Source organism: Denticeps clupeoides, chromosome 1, assembly GCF_900700375.1.
Source record: "Denticeps clupeoides chromosome 1, fDenClu1.1, whole genome shotgun sequence".
Classification (NCBI taxonomy): domain Eukaryota; kingdom Metazoa; phylum Chordata; class Actinopteri; order Clupeiformes; family Denticipitidae; genus Denticeps; species Denticeps clupeoides.
The window spans coordinates 2,228,903-2,247,220 of record NC_041707.1 but is presented as its reverse complement, the minus strand read 5'-3'; the positions used below and the strand labels follow the sequence as shown (position 1 = coordinate 2,247,220).

The 18,318-nt window shown below is 49.0% G+C and overlaps 1 protein-coding gene and 1 non-coding gene across 2 annotated transcripts in view; one reads left to right on the top strand and one right to left on the bottom strand.

The window, feature by feature from the left end:
* LOC114791985 (latent-transforming growth factor beta-binding protein 2-like) overlaps positions 1-18,318 on the top strand; it is a 75,453-nt gene that overhangs the window by 42,070 nt on the left and 15,065 nt on the right. The window contains exons 9-24 of the mRNA XM_028982626.1: positions 875-949; positions 5,082-5,204; positions 5,923-6,087; positions 7,544-7,796; positions 8,706-8,779; positions 9,187-9,270; positions 10,173-10,298; positions 11,040-11,168; positions 11,261-11,380; positions 14,463-14,585; positions 14,669-14,794; positions 15,951-16,076; positions 16,170-16,295; positions 16,384-16,509; positions 17,129-17,254; positions 18,138-18,257. Of these exons, the coding sequence (XP_028838459.1) occupies positions 875-949; positions 5,082-5,204; positions 5,923-6,087; positions 7,544-7,796; positions 8,706-8,779; positions 9,187-9,270; positions 10,173-10,298; positions 11,040-11,168; positions 11,261-11,380; positions 14,463-14,585; positions 14,669-14,794; positions 15,951-16,076; positions 16,170-16,295; positions 16,384-16,509; positions 17,129-17,254; positions 18,138-18,257 (2,022 nt within the window). The remainder of the gene's footprint in view (positions 1-874; positions 950-5,081; positions 5,205-5,922; positions 6,088-7,543; positions 7,797-8,705; positions 8,780-9,186; positions 9,271-10,172; positions 10,299-11,039; positions 11,169-11,260; positions 11,381-14,462; positions 14,586-14,668; positions 14,795-15,950; positions 16,077-16,169; positions 16,296-16,383; positions 16,510-17,128; positions 17,255-18,137; positions 18,258-18,318) is intronic.
* On the bottom strand, positions 13,253-13,325 carry trnam-cau (transfer RNA methionine (anticodon CAU)). Its single transcript has one exon. It is a non-coding gene; the product is annotated as a tRNA-Met (tRNA).

Genomic DNA, 18,318 nt, shown 5'->3' with positions numbered 1-18,318 from the left:
GGAGCCTGGACGGTGTTCCAAATGGCAACCACAGAAAATTCAGGATCAACTGGACACAAACGCGTCTTTGTGTCCTAAAAAAAGAGATCATTCGAAACCGTGATGAACTTTAAATGGCCGTCTAATATGACCGTTTCCTGATAGATGACACTAGATCACAAGGGCTGTTGCCTGACAACTGTGAAACTCAGCGAATGGTCATCCAGTTTCTGCCTGCAGTGATTACACCCCGCTGAGACTCACCCCAGTCAAGGCATTTTAATGGTTTCATCACATTCCTACCGAGAGCGGAGAATTTCATTCTGAGAGGGAAGCGGAAATGTTCCTGAAAGTAGACTTGTAGAACAAGGCTGCAGATCTTATAGCTCTTGTCTCAAGGCCATTAAATAACAACATTTTGGCTCGTTCGGAGTTTCTCGGCCTGTAAGGTTTAAACAGCTTGACTGTAAATCGTGTATGCTGTTGTTTTCATGATTGGGCATGATGGCTGAACTTGCTGTAAAGATCACTTTACATGCCCGCTTTTTTAAAGGTGACATATTACACCCCTTTTCCACAAGTTTACGTCGCTCCCTGGCTCCCGCTGAAATGTCTGTTCCAAGGCTCCGGCACCACAGGTCCCCAAACACCCCTTATAAAGAACCCAGTTCAAAATGTTAAGTAGTTCTCAAACCGTGGGTGGAGACTTCGATTGGGGCGTGGTTATCTCAAAATCTTTCACAATTAAGGCAGCCTGTCTGGGTCAATACTTATTTCACAGTTTCTCATGTCCCACAGGGATCAGACACGGGTCCCTGTATTTTTTCTGTGCAGCTTGGAGTAGTTTCCTCGTACGCTGCCTAACTCAGGGCGTTTCTCTCTCCTTCTCTCACAGCGTATGCGATCATCGCTAATGGCCTTGTGGAATGCCCTAAAGGGTACAAGAGGATGAATGTTACTCATTGTCAGGGTAAGTAGATCCACCTTTAACGTTCACACGTTTTCTGCTGTCAAGGTGGGTATCCTACATGACAAAAGTCTATTTAAATCCCCATTTAAACGTGTCTGAAGTCACAGTTCATCCGTTCTTTATACAGAAATGCACCATCAAGGTCCACGTCAAGCATAGAACTAGTTGCAAATACAATCCCAGAATGAACCAGGTTGATGGTTCTGTTAGAGTTCATCTGCCAACTGCACCTCCCCAGCAGTTTTGTGTGGTCATAATGAGAACTGACGTGATAAGACATTGATTACGGTTAACGTGTGGATTAGTGGACACTTTTAATTGACACAATTGAAAAGGACCATTAACACTTCAGCTGTTGACAGTGGAAAAGCAACGTTAACTTGCATCTGACCGCCTCCTGGGTGGATTTTTCCTTTCTCATCCAATGTGAAACTAGGAAATACATCTTAAACATTTAACATTCTAACATTTCTAACAGCAATATTAGCCTAATATTTAGCAATATTAGGCTAAATCTGAATCCATGTACAGTTTAATTTCTGTAAATTGTTAATGATGCTTTCTCCGTGGTTTTGTTTATGGTGGCCATGCCCTCCAACAGCACCTCATACTTTTCAAATTGAAAATTGTCATTGTGAATCACTGCAGCACAGCACACGGTGACACGGTGAAACGTGTCCTCTGTATTTAACCATCACCCTTGGTGACAGTGGGCACCATGACAGGCGCCTGGGGAGCAGTGTGTGGGGACGGTACCTTCATCAAGGGGACCTTGGCGGGTCGGGATTCGAACCCTCAACCTTCCGATTACGGGTCCTCTTCCTTACTCGCTAGGCCACCACTGCCCCACGTCCCGATGACAGTCCATGTGTGGATTTGTGGGTTTACACACACAGTTGCTAGATGATGCGAGATGTTTGAGAAAGCCTGCTGTTCCCAGCCGCTGAGTCACGGGCACAATCCCGCACTGCCAGCGAGGTCCGTAATTTATCCAGCCTCGAATATAGTCCTCTCCAGTTCTTCATCTTGATCACTTCAAGATGTGCCACTCACCCCTCACCCCCATACCCCAGCGCCGGAGGCCCAAACTTTTTGGGATGCTGCAGAACTGACAGATATCCACAATAGCCCTTGGCGGGCCTGAAAAGTCCCCTTTCATCGCCGTGCCTTCTTCCAAAAAGAATTTTGGATTTCAGCTGTCAGGAGGGCTGCCAGATAGCTGAACTGTGGACTTGGGAGCGTTGCTATTATGCAGTTGTCCAACCGATATCTTTCCTGACAGCAATGTTGAGTGTGTGTGTCACATGTCTGCATACATGTCTTGTTGTGTGTGTGTGTGTGTGTGTGTGTGTGTGTGTGCATTCTTAGGAACGCATGCATGCGAGTTAAAAACAGGGCACAGTGGCAGGCGAATGTCATTTCCTGTGCGCTCATCTGGACCCCCTCATTCCGATCAAACGTCTCTGCTGGACTCGGAATGGACGTTTTATATCCGTATGCAAAGGAGTGGGAACGATAACGAGACGCAGAGAGGCCGGTTTGAGTCGGTTTTGTGCTAAAAGAACTGGTGAAATATGTGAATTTGTGGGCTCCGTTTCTCGTAAACACAAAAGTTATATAAGAAGTGAAAGGCTGCGTAGGGCTTGATTTAGATGTTTAAATGTCGTTCCTCACCGTCTGCAGTCTGCTGGCCCATAATTCCGGAAAGCAATCGTTACATAATCCGTGAAATATCGGCGGAAATAGACGCGACTGCAGCGTCTGCAGGTTTTTCCATGTGAACATGCGGCATGATGAGTTCTGGCTCCGGGCATCGAACCTGTTATAATTCACAGCAAGCGATGCGCGAGTCTGGCGTTCCACAAGAAGCCTTCGTTTTAAACACAATGACATGATCGGCGTGGAGGGAACGGGGGACATTGCGCGGACTGAGCTCATGTTGGCGCGAGGCGTGTGATGCGAAGAGCACGTTTATTCCAGCGCAGCGGGAAAAGGCCGCAGATGAGCTGGCCGCGGCTGCAGGATCCGGCAGAAGTTGTGGAAGGCGAGCAGCGCCAAAACTTCGGTGGTCAGAGTTCCTGCCGATGAAAATAAGCATCCTGGCCACCCTTTTAAAACCCAAGGCTATATTTAAAGCACTAAAACAGCAGCTGTTAAAGTTAGCATGGCCGCTAACGTTGCGTCATGATCTTACAGGAGCTTTTCCTGATTGGCAGCGAGGCACAATGTAAGCGGATAAACATCTGGATGGGAACAGAACCCCATCACTAGCAGGCCTTTTCATTTAAAAACCCTCGTTCAGAATTAGCTCCTATTAGCATTAACACAAACATTATATAAACTAGAACAAATCATTTAGCAAAGAATGAATTTACTTCATTAGATCATAAGACTAACGTTTAATAACATTTAATAGTCATTGAACGGGGTGACATCATGTTCATGGGGCAGTGGTGGAAGGAAGCGGACCTGTAATCGTAAGGTTGTGGGTTCGAATCCTAAACCGCCATATTTTCACTGAGGTCCCCTTGATGACGTACCGTCCCCACACACTGCTCACCAAGGGTGATGGTTAAATACAGAGGACGCGTTTCACCGTGTCACCGTGTGCTGTGCTGCACACTGAATTGTGGGTCTCAGCGGGGTGTAATCGCTGCAGGCAGAAACTGGATGACCACTTTGCATTGTTTGCGGCAGAAAGTTACAAAATTTTGATCTCATGAACATGGAGCAAATGGCAGCCAATCAAATCCATTCGTGCAAAGCCGCAGAACGCGAATGCATCGGCCAATCGGTCGACGATTTGTTTCCACTGCCGCAGACACGCCCACCTTCATACGTGCGAGCTGCTTTAATGTGTTAAAAATGTATAATTAATCAGAGCATTAACACGTTCAGTTTTTTACCCGCCCTTGTTTTACCGGTTAACGTTGCTGTACACCGCTTCCCCGACATCACCGTGGTAAACTCGCTCTAAAAAGGACGTTTCTTCTATGTAGTTATAGTCATTTTAGTCCTCAGCGCTCTGCTCTCAACATGGAAGAAAGGTCTGGTTAGGCGTGGGACGCCTCCATTGGTGACGGACGGTGGGAGAAAAGACGCGGAACGAACTTGTACTCTGTACTTACATTTACGGCATTTACCAGACGTCCTCATCCAGAGCGACTTACAATCAGTATTTACAGGGACAGTCAGGGTTAAGTGTCTTGCTCGGGGACACGATGGTAGTAAGTGGGGTTTGAACCCGGGTCTTCTGGTTGTAGGCCACCACCAGTAAACCACAGATCAGTGTGTTTTGGTGCTCGAGTCTGGCGAAGTGAACTCTTGTCAAACATCTTTGTCGGAGACAACACACACGCTCTCGCCCAACTGTGCGGTTTTCCCGGCCGGCTCACTTTTTCCACCCAAAGACGCACAAGCGGGTCTGCAAATGGCACGTCAGCATGTCAGGTTCCACTCGTCACGGTGATTTACTCGAGGTTTGACGGTGGAGGAAAACACGAGGGCCAGGCCTTCGAATTCCCCGGGGCGGTGCCACGAATAAACAGCAGTCCAGCGGTGAATAAACAGGCCGCCGCCATCGCGGCCTTCCGCCCACAACAGACACAAACGTGAGATTCGGCCGCATTTTTCCGCTTCACGCATGTGAACATGTCGCGGTGTTTGTGACGGGGAGGACGTGAGGTCGTAAATCAGCACCACGGGGGGACGGCATGGACGTTGTAGTAAATAGCCTGTGGGAAAAGTTTAAAGATTACAGCTGTGAATGTGTGCGCTAATGAGGACTCGTTTTGCACATAAATCTGTGTGTGTGTGTGTGTGTGTGTGTGTGTGTGTGTGTGTGTGTGTGCGTGTGTGTAAATGTCATCACGTTGCAGTAAAAGTGGGGACAGTTTGCTGGAGCTCACATCTTTCATCTCCATCTCCATTTTTGTCGTTTTGTCTTGCCTTTTGATTACTTTCATCAAATCGTGTCACCACTGTATAAATCAAGGCGCATCGAGTACAAAGATCCTTTATGAACAGACCCCAGAGGTCCATACGAAGGTCAAAGATCACTTATTCTGGAACGGTGACAGTAATCAGACTCGTCCTTGGCCGACTCTGACGCCGCGTGCTGTGTGTTGCACAGATATAAACGAGTGTCTCATGCAAGGCGTCTGCAAGCATGCGGACTGCATCAACACCAGGGGCAGTTACAGATGTACCTGCAAGCCGGGATTCATGCTGGACCCGGCGAGGAGCCACTGCGTCTGTGAGTCCCGCCGGCACATTCCTCTCACCAGGCACTCACGTTTACATGTATCCAGAGCGACTTACAGCCAGTAGTTACAGGGACAGTCCCCCCCTGGGGACACGCAGGGTTAAGTGTCCTGCTCAGGGACACGATGGTAGTAAGTGGTACCAGCCCACACTTTTATATCACGCTGTGTTTGGCGCTGGACTGTGGATGCTTGCTGTCCTTGTGCAATTTTAAACTTTCGATGCATCTTTTTACTACAGCCATCATAAAAATGTGTTGCTTATTGATTTGCACACAATTATCGTCCATCTGTTCGGCTGGCTTTCTGCTCATTTAGCCTTCTTATTTTAATCTGTTTATTCTGGCTTTTTGAGATCACAGTGTGCTGATTACCCAAAATCACACTGATCAATCAAGGTTACATTGATCCAGGATAATTAGCATATTATGGGGGTTATATACAATCACATCATTCCAATGAATAAATATATCTTGAATTGCTATCTTGATGATTTTCTTTACTTATTTAATTTGCCAGCAAAATAGTAACATTTAGTAACATGTTTTGAGGTGATTAAACGTCCGTCACATCATGAGAATCCTACATGCAACCCCATGCCAGTAGAAAACCCCACATTTGTCCACATGTGACCACATGTGACCACGCCCCGCACACAGCATCAGTATTAGTATTATTTGCGTTAATTGGTTCTTCTGTCCTGTTGTCCAGCTGATAAGGCGGTCTCAGTGGAGAAGGACCTGTGCTACCGCTCGACCTCGGACGGAACCTGTTCCCTGCCGCTCTCCCAGCAAATCACCAAGCAGATCTGCTGCTGCAGCCGTGTGGGTAAAGCCTGGGGCTCCGGCTGCCAGAGGTGCCCTCTGCCCGATACAGGTGCCCCTCACCGTCGAGGCCGGTCCACTTCTTACCGGCCTAATGTACATTAGGTGGCCATTTTATTAGGTACTGCGAATAACCTGATGCCGCTCGGTAACAACACTATGTTCAAGAGGTTAAAATGAGAAGATTTCAGTAACTCTCCATGTTTATTGTGGAGAAGTCCAACAGTCAATTTGCTGCAGTAGTAATCCTACCTGGAACTAGGAGTGTGTACCTAACAAAGTGGCCACCGAGTTTATGTAAATAAGAACCACACCCGCTTCCCTGGGAGCATCGCCTGGGCGCGCTTGGTGTGTTTGAACGTGTCATGAATCTGGTGACCTCAGCTTGAGCGTTATTATTTTTATAGATTTTAATGTAGTTTATTGCTAATTAAGTCTGATTTACGGGATGACACCGCCTGTTTGATTCCTCTCTGTGTCATGCAGCCTCTTTGATCCTCGTCCAGGCGTCCTGTACAGATACCCCTCAAGCCAGAGTCCCGTCAATCTGCCGCGTTGGCCATTCTTCTTTAACCGCTGGCCAAACATACCGAGCTTGTATTTGTCGTGGAGCGGGACCAGAAGAACGGCCGCTTTTTTACGGTGTCGGCCAGTAATGGTGGGAGTTGGTTTTCAAGTTATCTCATTAGCCATGAGAGGCAAATATTATTAATCGCCCTGCTTTGTCTGCCATGGAAAAGGGGATCCAGCAAGCCAAAGGAAACACTGGAGAGGTCCGACGTCCTCCTCCTCTCTTTTTGGAGATCTTATCATCAAAGTGGCAGAAAAGGCTGTTTGTTGGGATTTTTCGGTGCAAGTTCTTCTGAAATGGCTTGATGGGAATAGTCATAGATCAGCTATCAGCAGACAAAAAAAATGATGTGAAGATGCAAATATTCCAGAACGTGCGAAATTATGCTGACCATCTGGAGAGATGGAGGAAATTCTGAGCCTCTCACATCGTTCTCCAACCCTACATCCTTCCTGGTCTACAAGGTCATCTGACCAGCTGCTGCTGGCCACACCCGGATCTTTACATTAGCTGCTACCTGACTAGGGAACGATGTAAATCTCCATTTCCTCATTGGCTTCTAATTTACAGTGCCAGTTATTGTATATGTGATTCATGTGATGTGCTCGTTCTATTTAAATGTGTAATTGGTCCTTGCGCCTTTTTTGTTTTAGTATTAAACTTATAAAACGGGGAATCTGGGTTCTTTGAATGTTTTATATATTTGTTCTGTTCTTTTTTCCACTTGATCTTATACATTATAAATTATAATTTTACCCTGGTCTGTTTTTAACGTGCAGTTTTACAGCACTTTGGTGTTCTTAAATATGGATTATTTGAAAAGTTGACGTAACTTGCTGTGTGCATGGATTTCCATTTCACGGCCAATCGTTTATGGTTCCAAGAGTACTTAATACTTAAAATAAGGCTTTTCTTATGTTCGTACATCTTTTTACAGAGCACTTCAGGGAAATCTGCCCCGCTGGCCACGGGTACACATACTCCAGATCCGACATCCAGATCTCCTTCCGTGAGCTGGAAGAGGAGGAGTTGAGGAGAGCAACGGCTCATCAAGAGATCCTCTACCCTCAAAGCCCACGCCACCCTCCCCAGGTGCCACCAGTGCCACCGCTCCAGCCCCCCCAGGACCCCACCTCGCCCGTACGCCCCACCGCTGGACCCGTCGCTGCATGTCGATCTCTCCGTTTACGGTGAGTTCATATTTCAATTTGGCTCTCATAACTGTGCTTAACTATAAATGCTTGATGGCAGTGCATGTAACGCACTACATTTTAAAAAAAGAATTGTTTATATATAATAATGCAAATTTGATGCCAATATTGGCAAAAGGTGCCAGTACAGACACCAACCAGGCAACCAGACCAAGGTCCCCTTCCCCAGAGTTCTAATTCTGACGCACATTTTGGAGTCAATATTAAATTGAATTTAAGCCTCTACTGTATGAAATCGAGTGTCTTTGTGGCCCGCAGGGCCTGGGACGTATTAAAATGCTTCTTTGGTAAAATCACCCAGTTCTTAGTGCGGCGCAGCTGACCCACATTCATCAGATCCCATGTTCTCGCGCAGAATTCTGCGAGCGCGTTTAACTGAATAAAGCCTCCGCGGCCGCGGGGCCTTCTCCGTAACGCTCCTCTCGTTTAGAGTTATGGGCTAAATTTCTGGCGCCGCCGCGTTCCAGGCCGTTTATTGCAGGATTTCGTCGATATTGAAGTATTGCGACTCTTTTTATTTTATTATTATTTTTTTATCAGATACGTCCCCCGCCTGCCCGCATTTCTTTTGTCACCCGCAGTTTCCCTCCTGTAGTCTGCCTTGGGGCGCGAATGGGCTGGGAGCTTTTGTTTTATTAGAAACAAAGACTTTAAGACGCGTCTGAGCCGTAAGAATGCCCAGAGTCAACAGCAGCCTGGGAGCTGACAGAGCGTTTCACCGCAGTTCTGCTCATTAACCAGTTTCCCTTCTCTTAATCTTTGCACAGGAAGTGACCCCGTGGACGGGGTAAGTCGACTAATGTTTCATGAACGTTTCGCCCGACCGAAGTAATACGTCTTCATGGCATAGCTGCGCTTTTTGTGAAAGCGTAATAATAATGCCAAAAGAAGCCAGGACCTCCTGAAATGTGTTTTTGTTCCCTTGCAGGACTTTGTGACTGATCCTCCATCAGAGAGCCCAGGTAGTGTGGAACCCCCCGTGCTAGTGAGGTCTATGGTTCATTGGGGGGGGGGGATCAGACAAATCAGTCATTTTCTATAAATTGCTCCTTTCGAACGTACAGCAGCGGTCGATGCCAACCAAAACACCGGCAAGGCCGCGTCTCTGTGTTTCTTGCGGTTGCGCAGACTTCTGGGTAATTCCTCAGCCTGCAGTGCTCCTTATCTGCAACCTGCAATAATATGTCTTGTAGAGATGGATGCACGGAGACCTCGGTATCACTGATTATTTGCCCTCTGTCAATATTTAATTTGGAATTCCTTAAATTGGAATCTGTAATTCTGGGTTTTTCATGTCACATATAGCACAGAGTGGAACTGTGACGGCGGTCTGTTGACAACAATGTTCTTGTGTTCCCTCCTCCGAAAGATGTGGTGGAGGCTTCCACACCTCCACAATCCACCACCCGCGTGAAGGAAACGGCTTCCGTTAACCTGCCAACGCAGGGGACAGGTGAGGACGTTCCGCTCCCTGAGAGCTCCCCTAGTCTCTGTCCATCCTAGTATCAGGATATAAACCACGGGTGCTCAGGAGGAAGGCCGATGGAAAATAATAATCATTCAATAATAATAATAATAAATTACGAAGCGGAAACAACGAAACGTGTCCTCTGCTTTTCACCGTCACCCTTGGTGAGCAGCGGGCGGCCATGACAGGCGCCCGGGGAGCTTCCTGGGAAACATCAGGGGTGCTTTGTGTGGAGTTCGGAGTCCACTGTGGCGGGAAATTACAGCTATTACGGTACGAGACGTTACGAAAGTATGAACCAGCGTCATTAATGGACAGAGCTGAACTGAGGTGGGAATCCAAGAGAAACGTCCCGACTCCTGACAACAGGAGCAGGTCTGGAACGTGCACCGTCAATATGCCGAGCGGAGTTGGATTTAGGGCCGGCGTGGTGTTGGGAGGAGCAGCAGTAGGGGGGTGTACGCTACGATTACTGGAAATACGAGCCCACGTACCCGAAGGAAGGGCAATAAAGTAGAAAAGGCCCGGAGGGACACCACGTGACAGTGGAGGGTGAAGATAAAGTGAAGAGAGAGGCGTGGTGCCACCGGTCAGAAGCCAGTACCGCGGCAGCGTAGTGAACACCGCGAATATGTCATGTAATTTTTTTTTTTTTTTTTGGGCGTCTGGCTTTCCAGACGTGTCTCTGGTTACTTGCAGACGATGGGAATCGCTGCTCATTATGTAAAAGTCGGTATCCGTGTGTAAAATGTAAACGTATCTTCCTGTTAAGAGCAGGTAATGGCCCAGTAGCTCTACGCCGGTCGGGCCGGCCGGCCCGCTCAATGGCCCCATTGTTGGACGCCCCTACTGTACTGAGATGCTTTTGTGGCCTGTGCTTTTCCCAGACGTGGACGTTTGCTCCGTCACCCCCAGCATATGTGGGCCGGGCCGGTGTGTGCCGGCGCAGACAGGTCACAGCTGCTACTGCGACGCCGGGTACGAGCTGGACGTCCTGCAGACGCGCTGCGTAGGTAAGACCGGCGGACAATGAGGCCTCTTTAATAAGCCCCCTGCTTGTGTTACCGCGGACCTTCGGTGCGGCGCTTTCAATCAGAGCCCAATATTTGGTCGGGAAAGGGGCTGGGAAAGGCTGAGGCGGGCAAAAGCGATCGGCCTGACCTCACCCCATCGTCCACCACAGCCTGCTAAGACCAGAGGTCACGGGCACCAGGGGTCACCAAATGTGAGAACCATTCGGAGCAGATCCACCACTTAAATTTTGGGAAAATATCAAAAAAAAAAAAGAGACATATATGGCCATTTTAGATACGTGTAAGATGTATTGATTACCAGAGGAATGGATTTACATTTACGGCATTTACCAGACACCCTTATCCAGAGCGACTTACAATCAGTAGGTACGGGGACAGTCCCCCCCTGGAGCGTCTTGCTCAGGGACAAGATGGTAGTAAGTGGGATTTGAACCTGGGTCTTCTGGTTCTACCACCCTACTACCTATTAACATGCAATACGCCAACGTCAGTCAATAGTGTGTTTTTGTTATTATGGTTAATGTCTCATTAAGTGTCTGTCTGTGATGACAATAGTGAACAAAGCAGCCATGAAGGTGAAAAAAACTTCACTTTCTCCTCATATGATACTAAATATGTTACTCGCATTGGATTCTTCAAAATGGCTCCATCTTGGTCTCCTTATGGGCGTCCAGACCTGCCGTGTGTGTGAGTTTGTACCTGTTCACTCGTTTTGTGTAGATGCGGACGAGTGTGAGCACAGCCCGTGCGGAGAACATGGCCGCTGCGTGAACGTCCCGGGCTCGTACAGCTGCCGCTGCCGCGCCGGCTTCAGCCTGGCGATGACCGAGAACCGGCGCTTCTGTCAGGGTGAGTGGCCTGCAGTGCTGCTCGGGTGACGCCGCTCGGCACGCCCTCCTGCAAGGCGCCGGTTCTCCTCTCTTCCTCCTCTCTTCCTGCAGATGTGAACGAGTGCGACATGCCCGGCAAGTGCCCCGGCGGACGCTGCATCAACACCGACGGGTCCTTCACCTGCGAATGTCCAGCGGGGTTCACCCAGAGCCGGAGAGGCCAGTGTGAAGGTAGCGTTTATTAGAACCCCGCGGGAGGAGATGCTGCGCGTGACAGAGCGTCTGGACCAGAGCACAGCGCTAGAACCCGGGTCTCGTGTGGGCGTGTCCAGATGCATGCCTGCTCATGCGCATGTGCTTTCCAGTCTGTCTGAACGAGGGGCTTGTGTTCCCCCTGCCAGGCATGGCCGGAGACCCCTGGCTCTCCTGGGAACGAGTCTGGAGGGGTCTGGGGCTGCAGGGCTGATCTGGTCGTGCAGACCTTCAGGCTCCTGCTGCTGCTCCACCTCACCATTGCACGTCACCATCAGTGTCACGACACGGACTCAGATCCAAGATCCAACGGAGTTTATTAAAAAAAAAAAAGACTGAAGAGGGGAACAGTGAAAGTGTAGCACAGACACGGTGACGTGTGTCCTCTGCTTTTGGTGAGTAGTGGGCAGCCATGACAGGTGCCCAGGGAGCAGTATGTGGGGACGGTGCTTTGCTCAGTGGCACCTCGGTGGCACCGCTGCGGGTCAGGATTTGAACCGGCAACCTTTCGAATACGGGGGCCGCTACCTTAACCTTTTTTAACCTTTAAAAAAAAAAAATGCAGAGACCTCTCAGGACGAGGACGTGAATAGAAACAGAGTAGAGAAACACAGGAAGTAGTGAACAGGTGAGATGAATGATGAGGGGACGCTGACCAGGTGACAGAAGGGGGCCGTGGTGGCGCTGTAATAACAAGGCGGTAAATATCACCACTTTACATCCCGACATGCTTTATGATCTTCTCTTCGCTCCCTGTCTACCGCGCGCCCCTCTACCGTGTTTGTTGGGGCAGTGGTGGCCTAGCGGTTAAGGAAGCGGCCCCGTAATCAGAAGGTCGCCGGTTCGAATCCCGATCCGCCAAGGTGCCACCGAGCAAAGCACCGTCCCCACACGCTGCTCTCCGGGCGCCTGTCTTGGTGCCCACTGCTCTCTCAGGGTGATGGGTTAAATACAGAGGACACGTTTCACCGTGTGCTGTGCTGCAGTGTATCACAAGTGACAATCACTTTCACTTTATCGAGCCTCCTCTTGTATCATCTGCTGTAAAAAGATTGTTTTGTGAAAGTTCAACTTCGGGGGAGTCAGAATATCTTCTGAAACGCATGCCGAGCCTGCAGATGTGGGGCATGGCGTCTGAGTCTGACCGTCGTGACCTTCCTCGTGACCCCTGCGTTGCACGCTGGCAGCTGCCCGGTGTCCGTCCAGAGGTCGGGGTCACGCTGTGCTGTTTGTGGCTTTAGACAGCGCGTAACCCGACCCGGGTACCTCGAATCGCTCTCACGGCTACTGGCAGACGACGCGTGGCTGTGTTCAGGCACGGCGAGGATTAGGTTTAACTCGCGAGGGGCTGACTCCACCCACGCCTGTCAAACGCATGTCCACTCGAGGCCCGCTGTGCGTCCCGTCGGTCACGCCACACCACAGCAGTGGTGGCCTAGCAGTTAAGGAAGCAGCCCCGTAATCAGAAGGTTGCCGGTTCTCCCGACAACACGCACCAGGCGTTCTTTCAGCATCGTGGGGTTTATGTAAGCAGTGACCCCGATTCCTCGCAACTTGCAAACACACACACACACACACCTGAGCCATTTGCATGTGTATGAAATTGAAGTGATTGTCACAGCAGCACAGCACACAGTGCACACAGTGAAATTTGTCCTCTGCATTTAACCCATCACCCTGAGTGAGCAGTGGGCGGCCATGACAGGCGCCCGGGGAGCAGTGTGTGGGGACGGTGCTTTGCTCAGTGGCACCTCGGTGGTAACTTGGCAGATCGGGATTCGAACCAGCAACCTTCTGATTACGGGGCCGCTTCCTTAACCACTAGGCCACCACTGCCCCAAAGATTTAAACTGCCCTGTGTGAGGATCGAACTCACAACCTTCAGATTATGAGACTGACGCGCTACCTACTGCGCTAACAAGGCTTAATCAGAGCAGGTCAATTCCTAGAGCCCCCAACCGAGAACGTACATTACAACCATTAATCCGCAGTGAGACGCACGTTAGGCGCGATCGAGGAAGCAATCTGCACGGTAAAAAAGTATATATTGAAATTAAGATATTGATTGTTTAATGTAGAACCTCGTCAACCACATACTACAAGTTAACCATTAATTTTTCATACATTTTTGTACTTTTTAGTCTATTGCCTCAAAAGTCAATAATACCAATTAATATCTCTAGGTATGTGATCAAGGGGGCGGCCATGATAGGCGCCCGGGGAGCAGTCTGTGGGGACGGTACCTTCATGAAGGGGACCTCAGTGGCACCTTGGCGGGTCGGGATTCGAACCGGCCACCTTCCGATTACGGGGCCGCTTCCTTAACCGCTAGGCCACCGCTGCCCCAAATAATAATAATAGTTATTATTATTATAACCACCTCAGTAAAACACCACCGTTCAGACAGCATTACAACGTGGCGGGATCTCGTCTGCAGACTTGTGACGTGACACACGAGAAGTTCCGTTGTGTGATTGTAACAGCCGGTAATCATTTTTGGAGACTTTAATGGTGTCCAGCAGCCGTGACCTCGAGCGTACATGCAAAAATCCGATCTCCGTGTCCCCGAGGACAGGACTGGGGAGGTGCCACGGATGCACATGGCTGCCTAGAGGAGAGGGACCATTTCCTGCAGCAGTGGAGCCTGCAGCAGCAGAGTAAATGTTCGGCGTGCGCGCAACAGGCCGGAGCTACGCACACGACGCACTTTCGCTCCAACCGCCAGGCCTGGTCGCCGCAGCGCTGCGGTCACTGGCCAGTTGCACGGCTCCCCGTCCAGCGCGGATCAGACAGAGCGTGAGAGAGGGAGGTGCCAGCAGATTGGAGGAGCTGACAGACGTCTGGCTGTAACTCCCTTGGCGTGTGTGTGTGTGTGTGTGTGTGTGTGTGTGTGTGTGTGTGTTTTACCCGAGACGTCCTCGGTTTGGTGCTCGCGCTTCACTAAATCTTCTCTGCTCTTCACCTCCACCCCTCTGCATGCAGGACCTCAGACGGTTTGTCAGCAGCTTCGTGACTTTTTGCAGCCGATCAGACCCTGAGCGATGTCCTCTGTTCACTTCAGATATAGATGAATGCCTGCAGCCCGGAGCCTGTCTGTACGGAAGGTGTGTGAACCTGGACGGATCTTTCAAGTGCAGTTGCGACCCCGGTTACCAACTCCGACCAGACGGCAAGACATGCAAGGGTGTGTGTTCATATCGGTTATTATATTCCATATACACCGTAATACATCACTTTCCTTATCGTGCTGGCTCCTTTATTCCTCAGATATTAATGAGTGTGATAATGGGAACTTGTGTCCCAATGGAATATGCACCAACACGGAAGGTTCCTACGAGTGTTCACTCTGCCAGGCTGGATTTGTGAGGTCTGCTGATGGGCGGAGATGTGAAGGTAGGTCAATATGAAATATTGTACAGTATGGGAATGAACAAATAAACTACAGGGTGGGCCATTTATATGGATCCACCTTAATAAAATGGGAATGGTTGGTGATATTAACGTCCTGCTTGTGGCACATTAGTATATGTGAGGGGGCAAACTTTTCAAGATGGGTGGTGACCATAGTGGCCATTTTGAAGTCGGCCATCTTGGATCCAACTTCAGTTTTTTCAATAGGAAGAGGGTCATGTGACACATTTATTGGCAATTTCACAAGAAAAACAATGGTGTGCTTGGTTTAACGTAACTTTATTCTTTCATGAGTTATTTACAAGTTTCTGGCCACTTATAAAACGTATTCAATGTGCTGCCCATTATGTTGGATTGTCAAGGTGTATCCATATAAATGGCCCACCCTGTATATATTTTGAACATTTTAACTTCAAGTTGACATCTCATCTGTGTACATAATGAATATTCATAATGTGCATTTTCATTCATTCATCTGACTGATAGTTTGCACCGACCGCTGGTGTTAACGTTAATATTTGTATTGTTATCAGATTCTGAATAGAAATGAAACATTGAAGCCCCGTCCACGTGAGAACGTTTTCTCCAAAACCGTTTTATCTATCCGGTCTGGCCTTGCGTCCACACAGAGACGCCGTTTCAATCGACCCAGAACGGTTATTTTCTAAAATGGGACATTTCTTTTTTTTCTGTGTATCCATGTGGACTGTCGGAAAAACACCTGTTTCAGACGTCCGTGGCGTCTTCAGCGCATTTCAGCAAATCTAAAGCCGCTTTCAGACGTAACGCGCTCAACGCTCCAAGCTCTGAGCGATAATGTCGTTTTGTCGATCTCTGAACAGTCAGCATCGGATAATCGATTGTTTGGCAGTGCATACGTGCCGAACCGCCCACGTCTGCATTGCGACGCATCGATTTTCAGATTAATTTCGACACCACTCACCCCAAAAGCGTCCTACATGCAACAATGGCCAATAACACGCTCAGCTACAAGAAGTCCTCTCTGCGCTGGAGAACAATGGCGCGTTTAAGTTTTCCTCACCTTGGAGATAAGCTAGACACCAATCAAGGAACACGGGGGAATTAACAGCGCCACCTAGAGGTGTGGAGGGGGGTTAAAACGTCACTTTGCCTGCAGACGTTGACGAGTGCACTCAGACGGACCTGTGCGTGGGAGGCGTGTGTGTGAACACGGAGGGGTCGTTCACCTGCACCCACTGTGGGAGGGGCTACAGGCTGACCGAGGACCGGCGGGGTTGTGAGGGTGAGGCCTGCTGTGGTTCTTTACTGATACCTCCTCCACCGCCATCCTGTGGCACGTCAATTAATCAGACTCTTTTTTTTATCATTTTATTAGACGTCAACGAGTGCCTTTCGCCGTCCGTATGTCCCAACCGCATTTGCCTGAACACAGACGGCTCCTACACCTGCCAGGAATGTCCCAGGGGACACAGGGTGTCCGCAGATGGGGAGTTTTGTGAAGGTTTGTTCCATTCTTCTGACCACTCCTCCGACCAGGACGTAGCGATGTGCTACTATTGAGGACTTCGTGCGATCTTCTCTTGTTGTAGATGTTGACGAGTGTACGTCCCGCAACGCCTGCCCCCGGGGCACCTGCACCAACACGCTTGGTTCCTTTATCTGCACTACGTGTGGAGTGGGGTACAGAGTGAGCGACGACGGGCAACAGTGTGAAGGTGAGGTCCACAAAAAGAGGCGACTGTCACCTTGTTATTTTACGTCATGTCTGTGAGTTTAGATATTAAATGAGTGGAAATGATTTTGGTTCAGAAATGTGTATTTTGAGCAGTGAAATGAAGGCCGATAGAATTTAGATTTAGTGTGTGAGATGCAATGGTCAGGACATTTTAACATTTTAATTATCAAAATCACAGTGCAAGACTGGTCACTTTACCAAAGATACAAGAAAGAAAACTGAAAGACTGACAAATGTATTCACTACATCATAAAGTCTTATTTTTATTATAAATTATGCTGTTTTTGTAAAAAAAAAAAAATAAAAAATTTTTGCCAATTATCAGACGCCCTTATCCAGAGCGCCTTAGAATTAGTAGTGATAGGGACAGTCCCCCCCTGGAGACACTCGGGGTGGAGCGTCTTGCTCAGGGACACGGTAGCAGTGAGTGGGGTTTGTTCCTGTGATGTCATGCTTGTCTGGTTAGCAGGTGAGTGTTTAACCCGCTAGGCTACTACCAGCCCTACAGATTGAAATTCTCCTTCTTCATTTTGCCCTGATGTCTCATTGTACGCAAAATGCTAAAATGTTCCCGGTCTCAATGTCTCCCTGTCTCCCAGACCTGGACGAGTGTACAGATCCTGCCACGTGCCCTGGCCAGCTGTGTGAGAACCTTCCGGGCTCGTTCTCCTGCAGCAGCTGTGGACCTGGTTATGAACTGTCCCCGGACGGACGCCTCTGTCAAGGTAAGACCCCACCTTCCCACGCTGTATAGACCTGTTTTCCTCCCCCCGCATCGTGTGAGGTGTGGACGGCGGTTTGACGGTCCTGGAACATCTACTGATCGGCAGGGCTGTCCGAACGATGTGTTACAGCAGCTCGGGTTCCGCACACTTTGCTCATGAGTGTGGTTGGTCGTTCAGAAGAGCATGGAGAGGCCTGTCAAAAAAGGGAAAAGTTCCACACCCACTTAAAACCTTTTCTGCAGCGCTGTTGTGGTTCGGAATGTGGTCGAACTTGGGAAAGTTCTAGAGAACCTGTCCAAGTCCGAGTCTTTGCTTAATTGGTTTTTAATGGACGTCTCGGCTACATGTAGAAAGATTAATAGCATCGTCAGAAAGAAAATCATCCCCTCCCAACCGATTAAAAAGAACCACATAGTATAACACACACACACTCACATTTTAAATCGCCAATAGTAACAAATGCCCTCCTTAAGGTGCTGGAATGCCCCAGCCCGCCCCAGGCCAGCTGCTCTGTGTCTTTGTTGTTCTAGATCGGGTTCCACGCTCCATGCCCATGGCCATCTCTTTACTCCTCCTCATTAAACGCTGTCAGGTGGGCTTCATAAAGGAGCCTCCTGCCCGCCCGCCTCATAACTTATATCTGCTGAAGGTCACTCCCAACAAACCCCTACGTGAATAAATACTTTTAAGTGTCATCACTTGTGTGGGACACGTCCAGATTTATTTTCAGTATGTGGAGGTGGTGACGTGAAAGATTATCTTATTAAAAACTTTGTGAAAGGCAAACTTGTGTTTGCACGTGCCTTCATGCCGCATTCGACATCAGGTTTGATGTTGGACACGTCCACTCGAATCTCAGCTGTAATTATGTCTCTGTGTTTAGACACCGACGAGTGTTTGGACGAGGACGCCTGTCGACCCCACGGCACCTGCCTAAACATGCCGGGTTCCTACATCTGCCGCTGTGCGCTCGGGTACATTTTCATTTCGGACGAATGCGCAGGTATGTGACTTCATGTGCCCGTCAGGCTCTTCTCGTACCGTTTTGGCTTCAGATTGGGTTT